This window comes from Sciurus carolinensis, chromosome 8, assembly GCF_902686445.1.
Source record: "Sciurus carolinensis chromosome 8, mSciCar1.2, whole genome shotgun sequence".
In the NCBI taxonomy this organism is placed as follows: domain Eukaryota; kingdom Metazoa; phylum Chordata; class Mammalia; order Rodentia; family Sciuridae; genus Sciurus; species Sciurus carolinensis.
Genome location: NC_062220.1, coordinates 5,946,114 through 5,971,853, shown reverse-complemented (window position 1 = coordinate 5,971,853; position 25,740 = coordinate 5,946,114). Strand labels below are relative to the sequence as shown.

At 55.6% G+C, this 25,740-nt stretch overlaps 1 protein-coding gene across 4 annotated transcripts in view; it reads right to left on the bottom strand.

Annotated features, from left to right (window-relative positions):
* The window catches only part of Smarcd3 (SWI/SNF related, matrix associated, actin dependent regulator of chromatin, subfamily d, member 3), a 128,746-nt gene that overhangs the window by 12,221 nt on the left and 90,785 nt on the right, over positions 1 to 25,740 (bottom strand). For all 4 annotated transcript variants that reach the window (XM_047561883.1, XM_047561885.1, XM_047561886.1 and 1 more), the window contains 2 exons: positions 21,617 to 21,729; positions 19,651 to 19,792 (listed from right to left, as the gene is read on the bottom strand). In XM_047561883.1, coding sequence (XP_047417839.1) covers positions 19,651 to 19,792; positions 21,617 to 21,729 — 255 coding nt within the window. The remainder of the gene's footprint in view (positions 1 to 19,650; positions 19,793 to 21,616; positions 21,730 to 25,740) is intronic.

Here is a 25,740-nt window from a genome sequence, read left to right as displayed (position 1 = left end):
GGACGGGAAAAGGGGACTAGGAGAGAGCCCGACTCCTTCCAGCCGGACAGGGCGCTGGCCGCACGGGGGCAGGCGGTGCGCGTGTCCCGGGTGGGGACGGCCGCGCGGCGGCCCGGAGCCGGAGTCCCCCCTGCCGTCCCCCCATCTCTTCTTCCCTCGCAGAAGCACGACCAGCACCAAATGGCAAAGCGCCGCTCCCCGCTCAGGGAGAGATGCGCCGCGGCCTGCGGGACAGCTCGGCCGCTCGCCCCCCACCGCGCCGGAGCGAGCGGGCGGCGGCGGGTGCGCTGGGGGCCCAGCCGCCGGCCCGCGCCGCCTGCCCTCCGCCCGCGCCGGTCCCGGACCCGGGCATGCGCGCTGCGGCCTCCCTCCCGGTGAAGGTCAGCCCAGGGCCCAGCTGCAGGACTCCACGGCGGCGGCCAGGGGAGGCGGAGGAGGGAGGAGGGATGCAGGGAAGAGACTTAACTCCTTCCCTGCGGGAAGACGGCCACCAAGGCCGGGCGAGCGGAGTCCCGCCCTCCCGCCTACTGTGGAGGTCCCACTAGGGGACTCGACTGGGGGGGGACGGAGGAGAGGGCGGGGAGGGGGAATGGGAGTAGGGAGGCTGGAAGAAGAGAAGGGAAGCTGGCAGGGAAGAGGGAGGAAGGGAGGGGGAGGAACAAAGGAAACAAGACTGGAGCGAGAAAGGACAGCTTGGGAGAGACCCCTATGCCCTGTCCGCTTTCCCTATGATCCAGCAATAAAGCTTTCCTTAGAGGAACAAAATTACCCTCAAGGATTAGGCCGTGTGTGTGTGTGTGTGTGTGTGTGTGTGTAAAGAGACCACTTGGAGCCCTCAAAGACCCTGAATTCTGTGATCTGGCCCATCCTTAAGCCTACCTCCCACCATCTCCTCTGTCACAAACACCCTACCCTCTTCTTGGGCATGCAGGGGGACCCAGAGTTGGATTGACCTTCCTTCCCTCCCTGCCTGTCCTAAGTCTCAGGCCCCCAGGGAACTCTGGCTAGACCTTGGTGTCAGGCTCAGGGGCCTGTGTACCCCAACCTCCACCAGCAGACAGGGTGTTTGGAAGATCAGTCTAGGGGTATCACGGTCCTCCTGCAAACTGCCCTTCCCTGTACCTCCCTGTTTGTGTCAATGTTTCTGTGCCCAGGAAACCTCTGCTGAAGGGGGCTGTCTCTCGGTGTTACTTTGCCTTTCTATGTTAGTTTTACACGACCGTACAAACGCTGGTGTGTGCGCGTGCACACACACAAATATGATAGAAAGAAGAAAAAAAAAAAAAACAAGGCAAAAAGAGCACAATGAAATAGCTGTGTGACCTTGGGCGAGTGGCTGTTATCTCCCTGCCTCCTCAGAAGTGAAAGGAGGGGTTTGGCCACAAGATTCCCAGGGCCCTTCCTGCTCTGAAATTCAGAGATTCCATGGGACTGCAAGGGACCAAGGTAGACAGGAGCTAAGGATGGGAGGGAAGTGAGGGAGCAGGGAGACGAGCCTCCACGGCAAGTGGGTGCTGCCAGCAGGTGCAATGTGGGCCCAGCTCTCAGCCCCTCCTGAGCGAGGTCCTCAGGGACACCCCAGCTCCCTCCCTCCTGTCCTCAGAGTCACTCTCTGCTTCTTACCACACAGCTCGGTGGAGCCCTCACCACCATCGTGGGCCCCATCATCAGGGAAAGACCTTACCGTGGGGTCCCCGGGTTCCTGCGTGGTGGGCAGGTGCATGATAAAGGTTAGCTGAGTGAACAGTCGTCCTTTCTCCCTTTGCCTGCGTGGGTTTGCTCAGTCTAATGGGATGCTCCTTGACACCCCTCCCACCCCACACACTGCACACACAATGAACTGCAAACACCGGGGAGCGGAGCTGCTGGTCGCAGGAGTAGTGCAGAGCGGCCTCTGGGGCTCTGAGCATCCCGCTGGCCCGGAGGGAAGGCACATTTTGGATTCACAGCCAGTTTTCTTTCATTCCCCTCCCAGCCACCATTAATTAGGTGGTCTTCTTGAAGCAGGTCACGCCCAACAGCTTACGGCGCTATACAAAAAAAAAAAAAAAAAAGCTACCCAGCCCGGCTCCCAGGCTGAGGATGTGGGGGGTTTCTCTGGGGCCCTCAGGGACACTATAATGCCCCCACACCCAGGCATGGCTCTGCCTGGTGGTGGCAGGACCATACCCAGGGACAAAAAGGCTGGTGGAGGAAGGGATATGTCACAGAGTCACCCTCACGCCCCACCCATCTCCCTCTGCATCAACACCTGGCAGGCCGGCTGGAGTCAGGGGCTCTGATGTGGCTGAAACCCAGGGCCAAAACAAGGGGGAAGCATGGCCTGGGGACATGCAGGGCTATTGAAAGGCCACCCCACAGAAAGCTCTCCTGTTCCTCTGGGAGTTTAGGACCCAACTCAGGCTCTCCTGGCCTCCTGGGTGAGGAGCTTAGTAAGCCCACAAGCCCCCACAAGATCCCCTTTCCCCTTCTGAAGCCCTCCTTCTCCCTGGGGTCCTGCGGTATTCTGACTGCCTATGGCTCAAAGGGAGTCACCCACACACGCCCCAGGCTTCCTGCCTCTTGATCTGTCTATAGAAGCTGGCTTAGTCCTTACTGCATTGGCTACTGAGGAGCTGAGGACCCAGATTTGGGAGGTGGCCTGGCAGTCTCTTGTGGCCTAGGCGTCTGCTTGTGCCCAGTTCTATGTCTGACAATGTTACTTCCTCCCTGGGGGAATGTCTGTCATCATCTGTGAACTGAGGGTGCTGCTGCTCCATCAGACCTCTGGGAATGCTGGAAAGGTGCAGAGTGCTGTCCCCCGTCACAGGCCCCAGAGCCCAGGTCCTGGTTCTTCCACACTCTCTGGGCTGGGAGCCCCTCAGCTGTCCTTCTTCCAGTTGTCTGCACCCCGGCCTGGCTGGAGCCCAACCCAGCAGCTCCAGGTCTCCCCTCTCCTCTGCACCTCACTGACCAGGATCAGGGCCATCTTCCTGATGGCCTAATGTCTGCCTCTCTCCTCGGGAAGCTTCTGAGGACTTTTGAGGCAGAACTGGCCTCAGCTACCAATTCGATCAGGCACTCAGAGAGAGCTGCGAGCTCTCCGAGCCAGCAACCCTGTTCCGTGGCTGGAGGTGTCACCAATTGAAAAAAAACTGAATATAGAGAAAAAAAATCATTTTCATTTCCTTAAAAAATGTTTTGGGGAAGAATGAACCCTAACAGCGGTAGGCAGTGGATGTATGAGTCAGACACCCAGGGACATAGCTGGTGGACCTGGCTTTCTGACCTGGGGCTCCCTCGCCTGCCCTGAGCCCGCCAGGCAGCCTCGCCTTGTCACTGTTCAGCCTCCAGGACCCAAATTCAATCTTATGATGCCCTTTACCCCCAGACTGCCTGTGGCTCCCACATGCTGCACCCCCAGAAGGTCTTATGCACCCTGCTTCTGCTTCATCTCCCACCAACACTTGAAACCCTTCCGCCTCTTCCACTGTCATGGACTGAATTTCCAATCTGCTCTAGCTCTTCTGCGAGCACCCCCTTTGTCTTCTCATAGCAGAAGCAGGCTCCCCCAAGGGCCTGCTTCCCCTGGAACTCTCTAGGCGGGAGCTGTTTTTCCAGGTCTCCTCACCGCTGGCCTCAGGATGGGGTGGGTGTCCTCTTTGCCCTTCACTCCTGTTTCCAAGCCCCTGGCTTTGCATCTCACCCCATATAGGGAGCCTTTGTTTCCAGAGGGGTCTTGCCTGGCTCCTGTCACCCCACTACCTCCTCGGCCACTTGTCTCCCAGTGATCCTCCCCTCTCCCTCAGCCCCGTCCTTCTAGTGTCATCTCTCCACAACTGCAATGGCTGCAGCCCCCCAGTTTCAGTCCCATGCACCCTTCTCTCTGACCCCCACCTCCTTTCTTTCCAGCTTACTCTGTCCAGCTCCCTGCTACCCAAAGCGGTGGCTCTGGGAAACTTCTGGTCATTCTGATGATCTGTGCCACTCACGGCAACCCCTCCTTCCTCTCTCACATGTCTTCTCTTTCCTTTCTTTCCCTGCCCTCTCTTTCTGTCTGTGCTGGGGATGGGACCTGGGCCTCACAGTTGCTAGGCAAGTGCGAGACCACTGAGCTATGACCCCAGCCCTTCTTTTTTATGGTAACATATGCATAACATAAAATTTGCCATTTTAACCTCCCTGGTAGATACCCTTGACCCTCTTCCTTAGAGCTAAATCCAGCTTCGCCTGCTCCTCCCTGCACCAGAAGGAGCCCGGGGAGGATGTACAATGACCCTGATGGTCTCACGGAGACTCGGGGCACGAGCCTCCCTGGCCTGGCACTGCCCAGCACACCCTCTCCTCCCTCGGCCTGTGTGCAGGACCTGTTCTCATCTCCTGCCTCAGCCGCCAACCTGCCCCCAACTCCCAGCTGATGCTCTTGCTGCCCACTTTGCTGGGGAAATGGAAGCTTCCAAATAACTTGCAGAGACTCTCACCACATCCTCCTGTTCCCGCAGACGGGTCACCTGTGCTCCAGCCCAAAGCTGGCCACCCTGCGGTGTGCGAGCCCCCGTCCCTCTCAGGCCGGAGACTGCTCCAGCGGCCCCTCTTCATGGCTGCATCCGCTCCCATCCCTGGACGCTTCTCGCCAGCATGCGCGGGGTCGTCATTCCTCAGCCCAGGCCCGTCTCACACCTTTTATCTTACAGGTCGTCGTCCCGCTGCACCGAACCTTCTCAAAGACTTCTGCACAGCTGACTTCACCACCCTCCCAACCCCAATCCCATCAGGTGCGCACCTCGTAGGTCAGGCCACCACTGAGGCACCAGCTATCTGCGTTGTCAAATGCCACCACTGACTCCCAGGACTCATCTTGCTTAAGTAACAGCAGCATTCGACACGGGGGATCCCTCTTTCCTCGCAGGAACTCTCCTCCCCCTTCTCGACTCTCCTCCTGCCTCTGAGACTCCCCCTTCCCAGGCTCCTCAGCTGTCCAGCTCTTCTTCTTCCCTCTCGACATGGGGCACGCTGGGGGCATCATCAGGAGACATCATCCATCATCCAGTCCCACGACTTTCGGTACCACCTTCATGTTGACGGCGACTCCTCGGGTTTCCTGCAGCCCAGGCCCCTCCCCAGCCCTGAGACGAACACCCATTTGTCCACGCAGCATTTCCCCCAGATCTTTAATGGATTGCTCAAACCTGAGCCTGCACTTTCCCTCCTTCCAGTTGCTCAGGATCATCCAGGATCCTGTCTTTCTCTGCATCTGCATCTAATCTGAAGGCAACATCTGAATGGCCCACTTCCAAACCTGTTTCCAACACCTATTCTCAACATGGCAACCAGAGTAGTCCTCTAAACAGAGGCTCGAGGCTTCAAACTGCATTCACGTTTCTGTGCACCTGTACTGGAAAATGGGCAAAATAATGAAAACTGCTGTTCCCTTGATGGCTCTGCTTATCTGCTGTGTCCCTAATTGTGCAGCTTTATGATATCAAGGAGTACAAAGTTGTCACTCATTGATAAAAAAATCACAAGGTCGGTTCAGAGAACAACTACAGGTCATGGCGATGCACACCATGCACCTGGCTACTCGGGAGGCTTGCTCGGGAGGCTTTGAGCCCAGGAGTTCAAACCAGCCTGGGCAACATAGTGAGATCCTGTCTCAAAACAAACAAATAAAGAGGGACACACAAGACATCGCTCTGGGCTTGCACTCTCCTGGGGCTCCCCATCTGATTCCAGGTGAGGTCCTGAAGGTCCCCAACCCCAGCTCCCTGAACTCTTCTTGTCTCCTGTCCCTCCTGTCCCTCTTCCTTGTGCCCCAGGCTCCCTCCTCCTTGAGGCTCTTTGGAAATGTGAGGTTCTTGCCATCCTTACTCTCCAGCTTGCGTTCCGTCTCTCCAGGGCGCTCTCCCTCTACGACCTGCGTGGCTCTCACTTGCCAACAGTCTTTGTTCAAATGTCTTCTGCACAACCCGGTATTAACAATGGCAGCGCCTGCGCCCTCCACACGCCTTCTCCCTCGGCCCAGTTTTCTCACACAGCGCTGTGGCCTTCCAGTCTGGACAGTCTGCTGTTCATTATGTTCATGCTTAACTTCTCTCCTCTCACATTAGAGTAGAAGCTCCAAAAAGGCAGGGATTTTTATCTGTCATGTTTGCTAATAACTCCCAAGTATCTGCCACCAGGAGAGGCTCCAATAAATCAAAAGGGTAGTAGGTGAAGGAGCGTACTGAGTCCCTTTAGGGTTTCCAGCATGCTTCCAAGTGCTGGACAATGTCACAATCTGAGTCTAGGTTATCACTGGAATAATAACCTGATCTTGGATTTGTGCAGACCTTGTTGAAAGCACTCACTGACCTGTCTAATCCTGTAGATGCACTCTCAGGGGCATGGTAGGAGTCCCATTCTAGAGAGAAGGACAATGATGCTCTAAGGAGCCATGTGACATGCCTAAAGTCACTTTGCTATTGCAGGGTGCAGCTGGGATTGCAAATCGGGCCTCCTGACCTCAAGGTCCTTGAGTTTCCTCTTTCACCCCCAGCCCCTCCCTGGTGCGCCCTTGCAGAAGGCATGTCTGTGGGAAAGAATGACAGAGACACACGTCCGCACGCTCCACCTCTCCTAGACATCTCTTTCTTTCTCCCTTCCTTCCTATGTGGCACTGGAACTTGAACCTAGGGACACTCTATCACTGAGTTATACCCCAAGTCCTTTTTATTTATATATTTTGAGACTGCATCTCACTAAATTGTTGAGGCTGACCTCAAACTTGCAATCCTCCTGCCTCAGTCTCCTAAGTCACTGAGATCATAGGCATGCACCACCACGCCTGGCCAAGCACTTCCCTTTTAAAGAAGGAAATCAAAGTCCCCAGAAACCTTTACTTTGAAGTTGAATTACCCTCAATTTTCTCTTAAAATATACCTCAAAAAATCTCAAGTGGACTGTTTCAAACATTGGGAATACAAATTCTAGAACCATACCTCCCCATCCTCCACTTAGCCACCTTGGTCTGCTGTCCTTCTGGGGCTTGTGTTCCCGAGGACACTCCACCTTGCCCTGCCTTCCTGGTACCACTTGGTGGCCATAGGTCTAGAGAACTCAGAGGATGCACCTTGACCCTGAAGAAGGGTCAGAGAGGTGACAAGAATGGTCACAGGCTCTCTGTGCAAATCCGACCACAGATTGTCTGGGTGATCTGGTGAAAGCATGCGGGATTGAGGCAGTGGGCCTATGAGGCTTTCCATGACGAGGGACCGATCACCATCAAGGCTGGGCTCAGCAGCACCCAGGGCCCTACACAGCACACCTGTAAGTCAGCAGTAGTGCTTTTTCCTCCCAGACTCAGAAGCTTAGGTAGTGGCCAAGGAGCATCATACGACCCCTGTGGGTGAGCAGTGGGGCTGACGGGTAGGGGCTGTCCTCAGCGTCTGGACCTGTTGGTGCACTGCCTCTGGTTCCTGTGACTCTCTGTAACTAACACTAGCCAGCGCTCCCCTCCCTCTCCTCGCTCCCCTGTATGATCAGCAGGAGGGAGGTGGCAGGTGGGGAGGCCGGGCTCTTGTCTTTGCCACTCTAACCTGGTAATCCAGTGTGCCTCAGGACAGGACTTGGTCACTGGCCTGTCCATTGCTCCTTTTCTTCTGGAATTCTGGCCTCCCCAGGCCTTTAACCCATGGCCCCCCATCCGGTGTCCACAGGTTGCATGGTATGGTGGTTCTGAGCCCGGGCTCCAGGAGACAGTTTCTCAACTTCGGAGCTGTTGGCATTTTGAGCAGGATGTTTAGTGTGCTGTCTCCCAGTGAGCTACACCCCCAGTCTGAGATGATTTGCTATCAAATGTTGTACACTTCCAGGCACAGTGGTGTGTGCCTGTCATCCCAGTAGCTCAGGAGGCTGAGGCAGGAGTATTACAAGTTCAAAGCCAGCCTCAGCACCTTAACAAAGCCTTGAGCGACTTAGTGAGACCCTGCCTCAAAATAAAAAACAAAATGGACTGGGGATGTGGCTCAGTGGTTAAGCACCAGATTCAATCCCCAGTATAAAACCAAAACAAAAAAACACAAATCTTATATACTGTCTTGTATACTGTGTGGTGTTAGGAGCATCCCACAAATCTTATATACTGTCTTGTATACTGTGTGGTGTTAGGAGCATCCCAGCCTCTACCCAGTGTAACCAACACGTACTCCAGACACTGTCCCTGGTCTCTGGAGGGTGGAACTGCCTCCCGGGTTGAGAGCTCCAGCTCTAGAGTTAGGTGCTCTTGGGCTCAATCCCTGCTCAGACACTGGGTGGCCCTAACCTCATACACATTTTTCAACCCATCTGGTCCTCCCTCCCCATCTGCAAAACAGGCTCACAGTGGCTCTGAGCTGGCGAGAGCAGAGCTCAGCACAGCACCCGGCAGGGCTCACCTAACCAACACCCTATCAGTCTCTTGACAACACTGCTGGATTCCCAGCAGGCTGGGTGGTCACTGACCTGCGCTGTCTCCAGGCTTGGCTGATCCTGATGCCCACGGCCCCAGCTAGAGGCTAGTGGAGCCAAGGAGCCCTCCGAGCCCTTCAGTTGTGGGGTACACATGAGGGGTCGACCATGGCCTGAGAAACCAGCCACGTGATCACTCAGAGCGACTGACCATGGTGGGCTCCTGGATCCCCTGGGGAGTCTGAGTTCTTCCTGACAAGTTTCCTGGCAGAGAACAGCCAAGGGCTGTGCCAGCACGCAGGGCAGGCCACCACATGGGAAGCCTGTGGCCCTACGCTTGGTAGGGGCTATGCCAAGGCTGCGGGGAAGGAGCAGGACACTCAGGAGTCATCATGGCATGAACTGCTTGGACTAAAACCCAGAAGAACCCACGAGGCCGCTTGTCAGACCCAGAACAGCTAAGGTCTGGGAAGTGGGGCAGAGGCATCGGAAGGAAAGCAGGCCTCCAGCCGTAACCCACGCGGCCTCCTGCACGCAGGGAACGCGTGCTGGGAGAAGGGCGGCCATTCCGGGCCAGGACTAGCTCTGCCCACCTTGGGACCCCAGGGTCCTAAGAGGATGAGGTGGATGGAGGGTTTTGTGCCGGGGATGTGCAGGGCACCCTCAGGGTAGGAGCAAGTTGGACCCGGAACTATTTCAGAACAGCGCACCTGAGTAGAGCCCGAGCCAATGACAAGGAGAGGCCCGCTGGGCAGGGTGCACACAGGTGGGACAGGGTGTGGTGATCTGGAGGCCTTACTGCTTTGGGCACCTCTCTGAAGGCCAGGGAGAGTCACCCCAAGAGACGCTTGGTGAGAGTCATGACTGGCGGGACAGGCAGGACCAAAACTAGCACCAAGGACAGCTGACACGCACTACTTGCACTGTGCTCCCTGTTCAAAGTCCTTGATGGACTCAGCTCAGTTAACGTGAGCCCTCTGACAGGTGAACACGACCACTTCACGGGCGGGGACACTGAGGTCCACAGAGGCAGAATGACCTCCAGAGGCCAGTGGGCTGCGGCCCATCTCCAGTCTGCCCGGCCCTACTGTGGGCAGGTGGTGGGAGGAAGTGGGGGTGCTGCAGACACTCCTGCTGGATGGATTTATTTATTTACTTATTAAAAATTATTTTTTCTGGTACCAGGGATTGAACTCAGGGGCACTCCACCACTGAGCCACATCCCCTGCCCTATTTTGTATTTATTCAGAGACAGGGTCTCACTGAGTTGCCTAAGGTCCTTGCTTTTTCGCTGAGGCTGGCTTTGAACTCGCCATCCTCCTGCCTCGGCCTCCCGAGCAGCTGGGATGACAGGTGTGGGCCACCACGCCTGGCTGTTTATTATTTTTAATTAAAAAAAAAAAAAAAAACAAGTGGGTTGTGAGGTTTCCAATAGAGGCTGAGGCTGTAACTACAGCTTCAAACTTGAGAGGGGGACAAGAGAGGCAGGTTGTCCCCATGACCATACAGACCCCGCCTTCCCCGCCAGTGGCCTCTGCCTCGTCCCACGCGTGCACACGCACCCTGCAGTCCTGCGTCTGCCTGGGTTCCGCTGCGGGAGTGCCTTCCAGTCCTCCTGCCACTCGCCACTCAGCTGCAGGCCTGTCCCCAGCAGCACCAGGGGCTCTGGTTTCCATGCTGGGCTGCTGAGTTACTGACCTCCTCCCTTGCTGGCCCTCACCCACTCCTAGGCAGGCCTGCTGACTCCACCTCTGAATGGCCCCTCGTCCCTGCCTCTCCCCTGCCACCACACTGGGCCAGGTCCCCACCCCCTCTCTTCTGGACCCACCTCTTCTTTTATGTTATTATATGTTTATCTCTTTCTTTTTATTTATGTTTATGTGGTGCTGAGGATCGAACCCAGTGCCTCACACGTGCTAGACAAGTGCTCTACCACTGAGCTATGGCCCAGCCCTGGACCCACCTTTCATTCTGTTCTCTCTCCAATTGTTGCCCACCTTGCAGCCAGAATGATCTTTTAAAAAAAATCAAACTAGGACCACAGTACATGCTTGCTTAAGATCTGACAGTGGTTTTCACTGCAGTGACGGAATCTAAATTCCTTGCCAGGGCCCACAGGGCTGGACCTGCCCTGTGGATGTCCTCAGCCATACCAGTCCCCACCAAGACCTCAAACTTACTGAGTTCCTGCCACCTCAGGACCTTTGCATATGTCATTTCCTTGACCTGGCATGATCAGCTCTTTGGATCTAAGGTTGGGTTCCCAAAGGCAGAACTTGGTCCACGGAGAGGAGTTGATGTCAGTTCCTACCTTGGGAAGATGCCCCCAGCAGCTTTTGGCACAGGCAGGGGAAGTGGCACACCTGAGCTGCCCGTCCCAGAGCACAGGGTGCATGCAGAGTCCCTGAGGAAGAACCTGAGGCTAGCTCAAGCCTGGGTGCGGAACGACATGACTCCCACGGCAGAGAGGCAAGTGGGCCCCGGGGCTGCCTCTTTCCCTGGAAAAGGAGTTCTGGAAGCTCTGGGGGCTCTGGGAGCTGCCCTGTGCTTCTGGTGAGGCAGCATCAGTGGCCAGGGCTGAGCTGGGCTGAACTATTGTAGGCACAGGGTGGGGGCCGGCTGGGCAGAAGGAGCACCGACTGTCCAGGTGACCGCGGGCACAGGAGGCCGAGGCCTCCCTCTGTCTCTGCATGTGGGAGACCAGGAGCTAGTGAGAAGCCAGCATCCCAGCAGCCCCCGCCCATGGGCCGAGGGACTCTACTGTCACCCATGGTGGGTGTGGCCCAAGGATCTAGGTCGTCACATCCCTGAAGTTCCAGCCACCCTGAGCTCGTCCTCTCCCCTCCCACAAGACACTTCCGGGTACTGAAGGCAGCTGTCAGAATCCCCTGTATGGGTTGCATTATGCTCCCCCAAAGTCTGTATGGGAGTCCTAACCCCCAGAACTTCAGAGTGTGGCCTTATTTGGAGAGAGGGTCCTTGGAGAGGAAATCCAGTTAAAGCAAGGAAGCAGGGTGGGCCCCTGATGCAAGGTGACTGGTTTGCTGACATAAAGGGCAGGCAGGAGCGGCGACAGGCAGAGAGAAGGCAGCCCCCACCAGCCAGAGAGGCCCAGGACCATCTGCGGCTTGAACTGTCCACTCTGTGGTACTGGGGATCAAGCGCGGACACCAGGCTAGCATGCTTCCACTAAGCTGCGCGCTGTCCCAGTCTGTGGCACTTTGCTACAGCAATCCTGGTGAAATAATTCACCCCAATATCGCCCTTCGCTCTTCCTGCGGTGGTCTTCATGGGACTGCTGAACAGCCATTCTCCACGCTGGCCCCGCCTCAGAATGGCCTTGTTCTCCTGGAGCACGGTTGAAAGTGAGGCCTCAGAACCACGTGCTCTGTCTGCACAGTGTGGCAGAACCTGGGGCCAGAGACTGAGCTGGAGTCTTCATTCCACCACCTACCAACAGGAGGACCCAAGTGCCAAGTCACATTAACCTCCCTGAGCCTCAGTCTCTTTACCTTTAAAATGGGTACACTATCACCTGACTTCTCTTGCTGGGTTAATGTGGATAGCAAAACAGTGCTGAGATGTCGCATGTGAACACTCTCATTAGGTCACAGAGCACCGACGAGAGCCACTGTCACCTTGGCTATATCATGCCTGTTGGCCACCCTCTACCTCTGAGTCTTCACTTTTCTTCTTTGATGTGCCCACAACACACTTGCCTTTTTAGACTTAGAAGCAGACACTTATACTTATTGCTGTAACTGGTCATCTCAGAAGAATGAGCCCAGCATTCTGGCGGGTCAAGAGCTTCAGAACCTCAGGTCTGTTCATTCTTTCCTGCTGTGCACCTTCCGTAAATCCAGGGAGCGTGACCATTGATCCTCATCCGAGTCTCTCCTGGATGTCTTAAAAAATGACAAGCGGCAGGACAAAGCCTCTCTCCAGACTAATGGACACACTTTGTGCTTCGTCTTCCATTCTCAGCAAATGTACTTGAGTGTAGTAACATCTGGCCAGTGGCTTGCTACAGTGCCAGGTCAGTAACTCAACGTCAGCCCTGGGGGGAGGCCTTTGCCACAACTCAGCAGATGACACAATCAGAACTCTGCAGTCCTCCCACTGCCTGCCCAGAGCCACTTGTTAAGCAGATACCAGCAGGTCACTGCATCCGTGTTGACGTATCACACCCCGAAGACACTGAGATGTTCAGCTGGACACGAGCATCTTGCAGGAGCTTGGCCTGCAAGACAGTCCAGTCGTGCACTGTTTTACGTGGCTCTCCTAACACCCCAGATATTACCACATCCACTTCAAGGACAGGGACAAAAGGCCTAGCATGTTCTCTAATGATTGACCCAGAGCTGGGTGCCCACTGAAGGTGAGTGGGGCTTAGACCCCCATTTTCTTTTTGCTTTTCTTTTTTATTGCGGTGCTGGGGATTGAACCCAGGGCCTTGTGCTTGCAAGGAAAGCACTCTACCAACTGAGCTGTATCCCCAGCCCTAGACCCCCATTTTCTGATCATGAGGTCAAAGTCCCTTCCAGGTCACCGTTCCCCTGCTGGCCTGGCTGTGCAAGGGTCCTCCCTGGAGACAGAGAGAGGCAGAGAGGTTGAGGGGGGCTCCACGCACCCCTGGCCCTTGCGATGCAGTCCATCCCTGAGGACTGATGGGCCACACCTCTCCAGATGGCCCGCTGATCTGTTCTTGAGGGCGGGACCTCAGGTTCTGGACTAGGCTCTGCCTTTTGTTTACACTGTTGAAAGAGGCCACCTAAAGTGGCTGCAGCTGTTCATGCAGTTTCTCAAGCTGGGCCCTCTGACGCCTGGGGTCCTTGGGTTCTTGATGAGAAATGCTGGTTTGGGTTCTGGGCTGAGGGACAGAAGAGATGGCAAGTGACAGGTGATGGTGAGGAGATCAGGCGTGTGACACCAAGTGGGAGGGGCAGATAGGACTCGCTTTGCTTCAGTTGTGTCTTTAAACACTTTAATTAGGCACCAACCTCAAAACCTGGGAGATTTCATGTGGGAAAAAACCTCCAGATTTCCAGAATATATTAAAAAATTAGAATGCTGGTAATCCAAGCCCTGGTATTACACTTGGACACAATCAGATGGAGCTGAGGAAGGGCTGTCCCTTTTGGAGGAGCTGTCTTTTCAAGAGACATGGTCCCAGTTTGCCACATTCCCTCCCCATTCCCTATTGTAGGTGTTGAAAATTCAGATTATTGGCTCTTAGGGGCCCAGTAATCCATGTAAAAGTGGGGACGGATTCGTGTAAGGTGTTAACTAGCTCCCAGCTTGACCTGAGGACTGAGCAGAGGAAGGGCTGGGGCAGAGCTTTACACAGGGGGCAATTCTGCCCCTGCCAGGCCAGCAGGCTTGGTAGGCGCGGGCCTCTGAGGGCCCAGTGTGGTAGAGGCACCCTAGTTGGGACTCTTGGCCCAATCCCTGGGGAAGCTACTTAACTTCTCGGTGCCTAGTGTCCTCATCTCAGAAGGGATAGTGCCTATAACCTCACAGGGCCGCAGCCAGGATAAACTCAACCAGGCAAATACTGAGTGCAGTTCTTACAGCTCGCCATGAGCCCTCGGTGGCCACCAGCTGCTCCTCTGCCCAGCCTGCCTGGTTCTTCTGCTGCGTGTGGGTGACTCTGTGCCGCTGCTTTAGAATCTGAGGTGCTGCTGAGGAAGAGGGGTGAGGCCGGGGTGCCATCATTTTCTTCTGGACTAAGAGATTTGGATAAAATGGGGGTGGGGTGGTGGTCCAGGGTGGGGGGGTGAGAGGGGAAACTGAGCCAAGAAAAGGCGCCATTACCTGCTGGGTAATGGTGGTCCTGCTGGGGGGGTGCGGAATGGGAGCCTACAGACCTACTACTCTGCCCCTCCTACTCAGGCTCCCACCTGAGTAGGCTCCCACCTGGTCAGAGCCTCCCCACCACCTTCGGGCACACCTCCAAGCCCACCCGCTGGGGCCCCTCCTGTGGATGTAGCTGCCGAAGCCAGTCTAATCTGCTCAGGGTTCACCCACAGTCACCCCGAAGGACAAGGGCACTCTCCTGGGCTTTGCTAACTCGTCTTTTTGTTCCAATGGAAGACTTCACTCGTGGGCTGGGGACATGGCCTAGGGGTAGAGTGCTTGCCTGGCGTGCATGAGGCCCTGGTTCCATCCCTAGCACGGGAAACAAACACAACTTTACTAAAGCCAAAGAAGGCAGGCGTCTCAAGTATGCAGATGGCATAAGCTGGGTGAGAGCGGCCGGATGAAAAGTGGGGCTAAAATCGAATTTAACTCTGCATCCGAGTTCAGAGATACAGGACAAGAGGGGACTCTCAGCCGGTGGCCAGTGGTGCAATTTGGGCAGTGTGAATAGAGACCTGGTACCAAGGGAGACCTGCTCCGGGGCCCAGGACACCTACTGCAGGAGTCATGCTGAGCACATTTTAACCCAAGTGGTGACTGGGGCGACCTGGGTATTCCTCGCATGCCTGGCCTTGTGCAGAGGGGGCAGTGCTCAGGTCGCTGAGTTCTTCTAGAAAGGCCTGTGTCCCATGTTGCAGACAGGACACTTGGCCTGGCTGGCATGGGGCGGTGCTCACCTAACAGACCCACAGGTAGTGCTGCCTGCAGGCCTTCAGGAAGGAATGTGTGAAGGGGTGGGCTTCAATGTCTCGGGAGGAGGTAGCCCAGAGAACTGCCTCCAAGTGCTGGAGGACGGTCAGGTGGCTTGGTGCAGGAAGGGTCTACTCCCTGTGACTCCCAAGGTCCAGACCATAGCAACACCTGAAGAGGGAAGAAGCTGGAATATGGAGGGCCCGCCCCCAGGGGAGCCGCAGGAGGGACGCCTGCTTGTGTGCGTCCTGAGCTCCTGCATGGAGTAGCTCCAATGGACGCACTCAGGTGGAGGTGTGAGGTGGGAGGCCAGCAGGACTAGGGCACTGGAGTCACTGTCAAAGCCACCTCGACCTCCCGCCCCCACCTCATTTGTCCATTGGCTGCTTCCAGAAACTTTTCCCTTCCATGCAGAAAAGTATGCATGCTAGGCATGCACTCCACCGCTGAGCAGCCTGGAGTTTTCTTCTGAAGAAGGAGACCTGGGTAGGATAAGGATGGTGGCAACGTGGGGGCTTGGGGGGAAACTGAGGCAAGGCATTGCTGATGAAAGCACAGCGCAACCCATGCCTTTAAGGAGCACTACAATTAAATACTCACATACATCCTACAAGACATTCAAAAGTGGGACTTCATCCCTAATCAGGGGTGGGACAAAGTTGGGAGGAAGAGATACCAATGGACTGCAATTAGCCAGGCAAAGGGAGCCAGGAAGGTTGTCGGGAGGCAGAAAGAACATTCAGGAAGGGCCTGAGTGAGGGCAGCTGCTGGAAGCCAAAAGGGACCAGGTTTGCTCCAGGAAGCCCGTCCTGCCTACCCGGTGGGGGTGGCGCATGGGTACCCAGTTAGGTGGCTATCTCGGTGGTCTGGCAGAAGACAAGAGTGGCATGGTCTGGGGGAGGGTGACTTGGGAAGGAGGAAATGGATGGAGTGGGGATATACATGGGAAGTAAAACCCAGTGGAGGGAAGTGGCCATTGTCCCCAGGAAGGGATGAGGACTTGAGCATCAACGTCACTGTCAGCTGTGTGGCTGGCTCCACCCCCACTGCTGAGGGGATCCTGCCCCTTGTCTTCCAGAGTCCATAAGGAAACTTCTACTGTATTCTCCAGAAGAGGAGACCCTGGAATAACCCTCTGCCCCTCTCTGAACCTTTCTTCCTCATGGGAAATGCTTGGCCTGATGAGGTGGGAAGGGTCTGTCACTTGGGGGACACATCCCTTTCTTGGGGTGGGCAAACTAAGGGGCTGAAATCAGGGCTATTTCCCTGGGGAGTCTGCCCAGTATGGACCATCTGCTCCTGTTCCTGTGCCCCAGGGAAGCACGCCAGGAAGGCACAGAGCCTGCCTTCACATGCCGGCCTCAGGGCCATGCCTCTGCTTCAGTCCAGCTTCCCCTCGTAAGGTACCCCTGACTCTCGCCCAGCTCCCAGGAGGCTCAGCACCTAAAGCGTAGGGACCATCATCCCTCAAACTCACCTGCTGTGCACACGTGCTGACAGAGCTCTTTATTTTCTACAGTTATCCTTTCAGCTGGAAGAATGTGACTCTTTACTGATTTCTCAACTGTAGATAAACCTTCCTGCTACCCAATATTTATAGGAAACGCTGTTGTAAATATCAACACAGGGAGTACTTCCTGAAGGAGGCAAGCACTCCTCTAGTTGCTCTCGATTTTTTCTTTGGATTCAGCGGGGTCCACTATATTTATATGGCTGGAGAGTATCGTGCCAGTCCTTGCCTTAGCCCTAGGAAACTTCTGGAACATTGTTGAGGATGCTGCCTAACTTTGTTGCACTGTGTCCTCTTTATGTCATCCCAGAGGAGATAGGAGCATAAAACCACAGTGATTTGAACAAGTGGTTTGGTTTTTATCTTAAGAACAGGGTGAATCGTGGTAGCAGGGGTCTCAGGACCTCCGGGTTTACATTTTGTGCAGTAACCTCACCCTTAGCCACCACATGTGTCCCTACCCCACCTTCCCTCTGTCCCCGTTCGCCCACTATATGTGCCAACCACTGACTCAAACCCTTTCTGGAGTGAGAAGATGCACCGTCTCCCCTCCCCTCCCTCAGCGCACTGTTCCTCACTCCAGGCCCCAGAATGTTCTTCAGTCTGGAAAAATGGTTCGCATGGGAGATGGTCCAAGTTTGTAAATTCCATCCAGTAAAGGCATGTGTGGGGAACACGCTCACGAGGCACATTCTCAAATTCCCTGGAAATAAGTTTAGGTCACAAAGAAACTGGTTTCACAGCCCAGGAAGCAAACCAAGAGAGTGTGTAATCCCAAATGGCGGCCCAGCTGAAGTGAGCCACAACCCTCTCAGACGGTCTCTTACAAATGACCAAGGGTTTCCGCACTCCTTGCCACAAGTGACACTAGGGGACAACAGCCATGGCCCCCACAAGATGTCCCCCACTCACTGGAGGCTTTCAGTGGCCTCAGGCAGGCCCCTCTGCTGCAGCAATTCCAGAGGGTTCAGAATTTAGCCAGAGCCCGGGGTCCTTCACCCATCCACCTCACTGGTGGGCTCAGCCTCCTCTCAGTGCGGCCTCCAGTGACACCTCCAGCTCATTACCTCTGCCAATTAACACTCACTAACAAGGAGCACTCACTTGCAATCACACTGTGGGCGCGCTCGGGGCGTGACAGCCTCCAGCTGCTGCACACCTGTGCCACGCACGCCCACTGTCTAGACACTGGCCCGGCAACGGGGTCTTGTCACCAGCATCCAAATGCCCAAGCACGTGCCTGGGCCACCAAGAATTCCACACTGAATGAAGGCCGATTTTATGTTAATGTGACACTCCCCCTGTACCTTGCTCTCACCGTCTCATCCTTCTGGGAACTGGGGCTTGTGACCCCCCTGGAATCATCCCATGACCAGGGGCCACCAGGAGGTACCCACTGCTCCCAACTCCAGTCCTCTTCCGTCTCCTTTCCACTCCCCATCCCTTCAGTGAAATCACCTTCTTCCAGCGAGGGCCAGAACAGCCCTGGGCACACCTACTGGGATGGGTCCTTTGTAGGGTTCAACTCAGGCTACCTCCAATAGGCCGCCCCTTCCCAGGACTTGCTACATGGGGGGCTAGCTCCTGTACACCTCCCAGGGACCTCAGCAGCCTCCCAGCCTCCTCCTTCCCCGTTCAACATGGCTTCCACCCTCAGACACCCCAGAACTTGAAGTCCTGTGATTTAGGAAGAGCTTACTGAATTCAACTGTCACTCCTTTTCTTAGGAATCTACACTTAAAATCCAACCACCGCAGACTAAAGAATAGATCTGCGCTTCTGCTAAGGTGCCGACAAGTTGTAGGGAGGTAGGACTTCAGTTTTGGACCTGACTCTCCTGTGGCAGTGGCCTGGGGCTTTGGGTGTGGACAGGGCGTCCCTGCATTGTACTCGTTTCTGCTCCATGTGACTGGCTCACTGCCACCTTATGTGACTCTAATCCCCCAGGGCCAGGAAGGCCAGGCTTCCCCAGCAGCCACAGCCCAGCACCTTTTGCCTTGGTCGGAGGCCCATCTGGAGGCTGGAGGGGAGAGCATGCAGGAGCAGCCAGCAGGAGAGTGGCCTCCTTTGTCCCCTTCTGAGGAGGAAGAGGTTGAGAGAGGCCTCATTCTGTCCACCCCTTGCCCGACAGCACCAGCAACCCCGCCAGCCCGGTCTTCTGAGAACCACTTCAAACTGAACCTGTTTAGGGCTCTCCTGGTGTCCCCTCCTCAGTGCGTGGTCTGTTCCATCTGGGCACCTTCTGCCTGGTTGCCTGTTCACCCTCTTGCTGGGCTGGAAGCATCCAGCTCATTGGCAGGTGGGGCTGGCCAGAGTGACAGGTGGGCCTTATAGCCAGACCCCAGCTTCAGAGTTGACTCTAACCTCTTCCCAGGGTGGCAGGTGGCTTTTCTATCCCAAGTTTGTGCATCCCTCTGGAGCAGGGCTGATATGGGACTAGCCAGGCAGTCCTGCCCACTCTCTGGAGAGAAGGCTCAGGAGGGTCCAATCCACATGCAATGGCCTGAGGGAACACTGCTGAGGCCCACCTGGTGGCAGGACAGAGTCATCACTATCCCTTTCATCAGAACAAACGCCTGCTGGGGTCCTGCCAAAGTTTGCACTGCATTTCCGAGGTAGGTTTCTGAGCCCAAGTTGTGCCAGGTGTTCAGCTTCCTCTATCTAGCAGAGTGCACACGAGTGCGTGTACATGTATGTGTCCACTTGCACGTGTGCATGAGATGCCCGTGCCCAAGCGAGGGGAGAGATGGTGTCTCTGGGTGTCTGGGCAGGGAGGACGCCGAAGAAGCCAGAGCCCCAGACCCTTTCACATGAGCCAAATGTGGCTTCAAACTAGTGTGTCCCTGGCTCAGAGTGGCTTTGAGAGGCAGGACCCAGGGACACCAGGAGGTGAGGGGGACACTCACAAGAGGCAGTGCAGGGATGGAGGAGCAGCACAAATGACAGATGTCAGCAGGGTCAGAGAGGGCTCCAGCCTCAGGAGGGGTGAGGAGAGGCACTGCGCAGGGCACTCAGGAGTCCAGCAGGGGCAGACATGCGAGAGACCACGTGATGCGGCCAGGGCGAGAGCTGGCAGACTAAGATCGTGGGAACCCCTGCACCTGGCTGGAGGGGAAGGAAGAGCCTACCTGTACCACGGTGGGTGGGTGCTGAAGGCCTGGAGTCATAGATGGCAGGGTCCTGCAACTGGGTGAGTCATCCAGTGCCCCCTCGGTGCCCGGGCCCAGAGCCCGCCTCGCCTGCAGCACCAAGGGCCATTCTGAGGAGGATCTGAAAGGAGAGGGCAGTGGGTGGGGCAGGCTGGACCCTGAATCCCCAGGCAGATTCAAAAGGGCCTCAGGAGGCAGATGAGAAGGCCAAACTCCCAGGATATGAGTCTGAGGAAGAAGACAGGAAATTGTATAGGAAGGAACCAGGACTAGGGGACAGCAAGGATCAGTCTGAGGTAGAATGGCCCAAGGAAGAGCATGGGGTGGGCACAGCATGTGCCAGATGCAGATGGAGATGGGCCCAAAGGTCCTGCAGGAAGAGAACTCAAATACAGGAGCTGAGACTCCAGGCAGCTCCAGGCCCCGCAGGGGAAGGCGGTTTGGGGGCATGGACGTAGTAGAGGGAGCGCTGGGCTTTGAGGTGAAGGAGGCTGACCGGTGGGGATGGTAACCGGCACCAGGGGATTCCCAGGGTAGTGGACAGGAGCCAGCCTGCTCCTAACAGAAGCCCATCCAGGGCCCCCTGTGTGTGGCCTCCTGGTTTTGTCTGGAACCTACCCACTAGCTTCCCTCTGTGCCTGGAAGAGCAGGAAGGTCTAGGGCTGGGCCAGAACCAACTTCTGAACTGAAGTCCCCGGCCAGGGAGAACAGGGTGCTGTGGGGATGGGTGTCGTGAGGGGTGGGGCAGGCTTCAGAGTGGTGGGGGTCCATGTAGAATGTGGGCATAGATGGCGTTGGCCATGTCTCCACTAAGGCTCCACTGTGGTCAGGGCGAGGAGGAAGGAGAGTGAGGAGGGAGGAAGCTGAGAGGGTGGGACGGGTGAGGGTGGGAAGGTGTGTGCGGCAGCCAGCTGCTGGAGCTGGCATGAGAGGAGGAGAGTAGGAGAAGGGTCGCCAAGTCCGGGGCTGGGGGTGCCCTGCAGGAAGGCCGGGGACAGAGGGACAAGTGAATGGGGGAGGTGTCCAGGGAGAAGGACGCCAACTGGAAGCCGGGAAAGTGCCAGAGGGGCAAGAAGGTGCTAGGTAGGGGAGATGCCAGCAAAGGGGGAGGACGGGGTGCCAGCAGGGGAAGGTGCTAGGTAGGAAGGAGGGAGAGGATGCCAGACGGCAGGGGTAGGAGAAAGAGGATGCCAGGAGGCGCAGGTCGGGAAAGTGCAAGGCAGGAGGGAGGCGCCAGACAGGGGGAGGAGGGAAGGTGCCAGGCAGGACAGTGCCAGGCAGAGGGAGGAAGGCAAGTGCAGGTGGAGGGATGGAGGGGAGGGTGCCAAGCAAGGAGGGAGGAGGAGGCTGAGGAGGTGTCAGAGGGGACTGGGTGGAGGGCTGCCAGTCAGGCAAGAGGCACCAGGGGCAGGAGGAAGAGGCACTAGGTTTGGGGGCTGAGGAGTCAGGAGTGGGGACAGACATGAGGAAAGGAGGAGGGGAGGAAGGTGCCAGAAAGGGAGAGGGAGATGCCAGGTAGGGATGAGGGGATGTGCCAGGTAAGGGGAGTGTGCCAGGAAAGGTATGAGGAGGGGATGCCAGTCAGGGGACAGAGGGAATGCCAGGCAGAGGGGAGGGAAGAGATGCCAGACGGGAGGGAGAAGGGGGCATGCCAAGCAGAGGGAGGAGGGATGCCAGGCAGGGGAGGAGGGATGCCAGGCAGCGGGAGGAGGGATGCCAGGCAGGGGAGGAGGGATGCCAGGCAGGGGAGGAGGGATGCCAGGCAGCGGGAGGAGGGATGCCAGGCAGGGGAGGAGGGATGCCAGGCAGCCAGGCAGGGGGAGGAGGAGGATGCCAACAGAGGCGAGGCGGGTACTGCCAGCAGGGAAGGCGGGGGCGCTGGCGCAGCGCGGCCGGGCGGCGTCTTCGCCCAGGGCCTGGGGGCCGCGCGGCGCGGGTCGCTCACCTGCTCCCCGGGGACCCCGGCCCGGAGCGCGGTCGCCCGCTCCCCGCTCGGCGCTCGGCTCGGCCCGGCGCCTGCGCCGCTGCAGCCCGGAGCGGGGGAGGCGCAGGGAGCGTCTGCAAAGAGCGAGGAGCTTAATAATGAGTTAGGGATCGGAGCAGGAAGCGTCGCCCCATCCACCCGTCTGTGTGGTCGTCATCTCAGAGTCAGGCGGTGGCCCTTGCCAGACCCAGATAGGTGGTGATCTTCAGCCGGTTGGCGGACATGTCTTAGGTCTGCACATGCACCTGCGTACCCTCGATTTACAGTCAGAGCATCCCAAGTGGCTGCGCTCCTTGCCCACGCTACCCTCCCCCAGGGGCACAAGCGCCAGCACACACACACACACACACACACACACACACACAGGTTCAGTCAGAGCATCCTATCTGGCCACACACAGTACCTACACCAGGGCCCCCTACACACACACACCACACACAGGCATGTAGGCACACAGGTGTGCACACATGCACAGATCCACAGAGTATCCTATGTGACTGTGCACATTACCCACAATACAGTCCCCGCAGCCCACACACACACACACACACACACACACACACGTGCACACACACATGTGCACATACACAGATTCGCAGAGCACCCTAATTGCTGCAGAGGTTACCTGCACCAGGACTTCCCCTGCCCACACACACATACACACTCCCAATGCACACTTTGGGGGTAGGCTTTGCTTCTGGTCCAGCTTCAGGGTCAGGTCTCACTAAACACACCCCTCTGTTTTTTATGCACTTAACACTTTGGTCCTCATCACAACTGGCCCTTCCTGCAAATACTCGCACATTCGTGATATAACTGTGATATAACTGTCTCTGAAGGGACCGGAGACCGAGGGAAGCCCTTTGCCAACTGCAGCCAGATGAGCCCAGCTGTGATCACCTGTAGGCTCTTCCCAGAGCCCGGCCTCAAACTTCTGACCCCACAGCAGTGTCCAGCACACACTGCAGCTCAGCTACTAGCTGCTGAACTTTTCTATCCCTCCTTTTTCTTGGTTGTTATGTTTTATGTTTTATTTTTTGTACCAGAGATTGAACCTAGGGGCATTCAACCACTGAACCACGTCCCCAACTCTTTTAAAAAAAGTTTTATTTAAGACAGGGTTCCACTAAGTTGGTTAGGGCCTCACTAAGTTACTGAAGCTGACTTTGAACTTGTGATCCTCCTGCCTCAGCCTCCGGAGCTGCAGGGATTATAGGTGTGTGCCACAGTGCCTCGTTATTATCTTAATTTTTCAGTCGTGATAAAATACACATAAAATTTACCATCTGAACCATTTTTAAGGGCACAGTTCAGTGTTGTAAAGTATATTCACACTGTTGTACAACCAATCATCACAATCCTTTCCATCATCCCAAACTGGGACTCTGTACCCATTAAACAGTAATTTCCCACACCCCTCCCCCAGTCCCTGGCAGCCTCTTTTCTACTTTCTGTGAACTTGACCACTCTCGGGGCCTGTGTAAATGGAATAATATGGTGTTTGTCCTTTGGTGACTGGCTTCTTTCACTCAGTCACATGGAAGAACCTCAGGATGCACCCATGTTGTACCATGTGACAGAATTCTTTCTTTTTAAAGGCTGAATAATATTTCATGGCATGTACATGCAGCATTTTCTTATCCATCCACCCACCCAGTGACACTCAGACAGTTCCCCCTCCAACAGCCAGTGGTTTACTGGGCTGCTTTACCGCCTTTGGAGGGCGCCAGCCTCAAAGTGGACAGAACCCCCCCACCTTTGTGAGACACAAAGGCTTTTCCCAGTGGCCTGCAGGAGAGATGGAGAGCTGTCAGAATTGTGGGATCCAAGGAGGCTTGGAAGACTCCTCGGGACCCAGACCCTGATGTCTGGAGGTCAGAGCTGCGGCTTCACCCTTGGGTCTATTGAGAAGCAGTGCCCCTGCCCCCCACAACCCGATGGCCTTTCTTTTACCTCCTCCCACTCACAACCAGTGAGGAAGCCACACCGGGGACCAGGGGACCAGAGACCGTGATCAGGGGTTAGGTGAGAGTTAAGCAGATAGCCCCTTCCTAGGACCTCCTGGGGGCAGAGAGGGTGTGAAGTTAGGGTGGCAGTTTTCTATCCCAGCATTTGACACCTTCTTTCTAAATAACTGTTCCCTGATCAGTCTGTCCCCTGTCCTGTGACCCCAGTGAGGCCCATCTGTGTGGATACCTCAAGCCCAGCCCAGCGCCGGGCATGGAATAAGAGGCAGATTCAGGCAGACAGGTGGTGGCTGCAGAGGGGCCCGCGGGGAGTCCTGGGAGGGCCGGGCTGGGTTGAGGCTGAGGCTGGAGACTGGGCTAGAGTTGGGGTGCAGTTCAGCCATTCAGAGTGTCTGAGCTTGTTCCTCACAGCACTGCTCACACAGCAAGAATTTGGAAAGGACCTGATGTTCCTCAACAGGTGAGAGACGACATTAATCCCAAGACGGGCATAAACAGGTCACAGGAAAGTGCATCATTTAATGAATGCTTTCGGGCAGGGGGAAGATCTCTACGTACTGATCTAGAGAGATTTCAGTGATGTCACGCAAAAAAAAGGCAAGATGTAAAACAGCGTGCAAGGCACATTAATGTGAGAGAGCGTGTGCCGCGAGTGAGCATGTGCGTGCATGTGTGCACGCGGTGTGTATGTGCATACACTCCCCCACCCCCAAAAGGATATGAAAAACCCCACCACGCCTTCTCACTCTGGGTTTGAAAACTGTGTAAACAGCCAGGCACAGTGGCACACGCCTGTCGTCCCAGCCACTCCGGAGGCTGAGGCAGGAGGATCACAGGTTCAAAGTCAGCCTCAGCAACTTAGCGAGTCCTTAAGCAACTTAGGAAGACTCTGTCTCAAAAAAAAAAAAAAAAAAAATTAAAAAGGGCTGGGGACGGGCTGGGGAGATAGCTCAGTTGGTAGAGTGCTTGCCTCACAAGTACAAGGCTCTGGGTTCGATCCCCAGCACCGCAAAAAAAAAAAAAAAGGGCTGGGGAGAGACTCAGCAGTGGTAAAGTACCCCTGCGTTAAATCCCCAATACAAGAAAGAAAAGAAAAGAAAGAAAAAGGGAGCGAGAGAAAGAGAGAAGAACATATAAATGCCCACCATGACCACATCTACAAGATGGTGGTACTGCCCTAAGCAGCCCCTGGGCCCATCTATTCCTCTCCGCCCTCCACCGAGCCCCTGGTAATGGCAGTTCTCCCGGGTCTTGCTTGGCGGGAGCGCCGTACAGATGGAGCCTAACGGCATGCTGGCTTTCTTTCAGCTGGGCTTCTTTCTCTTAACGATTATGTTTAGGTTTCCTCTATGTGTTCTTGTGGCTTGAGAGCTCATTTCTTTTCAGTCCTGAATAAGACTCCACTGTATGGATGTGCCACTGATCGATCACGTTTTTAAAAGTCTGGGTGCTTAGTTTTCTATATTGTCATCAAGTCCACTTGGAGCTCTTGGCTGGCTGTCCTAATCTCCTCCCCAGTCATTCAGATGCAGGAGGCTCTCCTGGGGCCTTCTGACCGCTTCCCAGCTTGACTGGCTGCCGCAGCAGTCATCCTGGAATCTCCCTCTGCCATAATCTTGGGAAGTCCCTCCACCTCTCTTCTGCTCATTTACTCATTCAACAAATAAGTACTGAGAACTTGCTGTGTGTCCAGCATTTTTTTCAGGCAAAGAACAAAATTAATCAAAAAGTCTCTGCCCACTTGGAACTTACCATCAAATGGAAGAGAGAGAGAGACAACAGGCAAGAAAAATATGTGGGCTGTTTATGTTAGACATGCAAGTCTGATTCAATATTCAAACCTCAATCAAGCCTGGTGTTGTGGCACAAACCTGTAATCCCAGCTACTCAGGAGCCTGGGTCAGGAAGATCACAGCAGCCTCAGCAACTTGTAAAACCCTGTCTCAAAAAAAAAAAAAAAAAAAAAAAAAAAAAAAAAAAAAAAAAATGCTGAGTGTGATGGCACACACTTATAATCCCAGTGACTCAGGAGGCTGAGGCAGGAGGATTGCAAGTTTGAGGCCAGCCTCAGCAACTTAGCAAGACCCTGTCTCAAAATAAAAAATAAAAAGGGTTGGG